This window comes from Fonticula alba (assembly GCF_000388065.1).
Source record: "Fonticula alba strain ATCC 38817 unplaced genomic scaffold supercont2.6, whole genome shotgun sequence".
NCBI lineage: Eukaryota > Rotosphaerida > Fonticulaceae > Fonticula > Fonticula alba.
The window spans coordinates 1,352,457-1,353,322 of record NW_009242976.1 but is presented as its reverse complement, the minus strand read 5'-3'; the positions used below and the strand labels follow the sequence as shown (position 1 = coordinate 1,353,322).

Sequence of the window (866 nt, the reverse complement as noted above, 5' to 3'; positions counted from 1 at the left end):
TCCCTTCTCATGTGGATTCCCGCCCTTTGCGACATGACTGCCACCACCCTCATGAACCTCGGCCTGATCCTGACCCACGCCTCGGTGTACCAGATGCTCCGTGGCTGTGTGGTGGTCTTCACCGGCATCATGTCCGTCATCTTCCTCAAGCGCAAGCAGTACCTCTTCCACTGGGTCGGCATGTTCCTGGTCATCGCTGGTGTCACCATCGTCGGCCTGGCCTCCACCCTGATGACTGGCGGTGATGACGCCCCGGCCGCCAAGAACCCCGTTCTCGGTGACATCCTCATTATCAGTGCCCAGATTTTCACCGCCACCCAGTTCGTCGTCGAGGAGAAGATCCTCGGCAAGTATGACGCCCCGCCGATGCTGGCCATCGGTCTGGAGGGCCTCTTCGGCGGTCTGTCCACTGCCTTCCTGATGCCGATCTTCCACTTCGCGATTGGTGTGAACGACTTCGCCAGCATGTTCGACATGAAGTTCGCCTTCATGCGCCTCTTCGACAGCCCGGCCATCCTCATCTCCACCATTGGCTCCGTCATCTCCATCTCCTTCTTCAACTTCTTCGGCCTGTCCGTGACCAAGTTCATGTCGGCCACCAGCCGCTCCACCATTGATGCCATGCGCACGCTCTTCGTGTGGATGTTCTCGCTGATCTTCGGCTGGGAGGCGTACGTCTTCCTCGGGGGTGTCCTTTGCGCGCCATCTCCATCTCGCCCCCTATCCTCTCCCTGCTCTCTCCTGCTGCCTGATGGTGGCGTCTCTTGGCGCGCCCCTGCCCCTCGCCCTCCTCCTTTCTCCCCCTCTCCAGCCGCTTTCCTGCTCTGACCTATGCGGCGTCCCCCCCCCCCCCCCCCCCCCCCCCC

The 866-nt window shown here is 61.9% G+C and overlaps 1 protein-coding gene across 1 annotated transcript; it reads left to right on the top strand.

The window, feature by feature from the left end:
• Positions 1-33: 33 nt before the first annotated feature.
• Positions 34-828, top strand: H696_03965 (hypothetical protein; the record flags this gene model as incomplete). Its single annotated transcript, XM_009497834.1, has 2 exons — positions 34-688; positions 812-828. The coding sequence occupies 2 exons, from the start codon at positions 34-36 to the stop codon at positions 826-828; spliced, it is 672 nt and encodes a 223-aa protein (XP_009496109.1).
• Between the last annotated feature and the right edge of the window lie 38 nt (positions 829-866).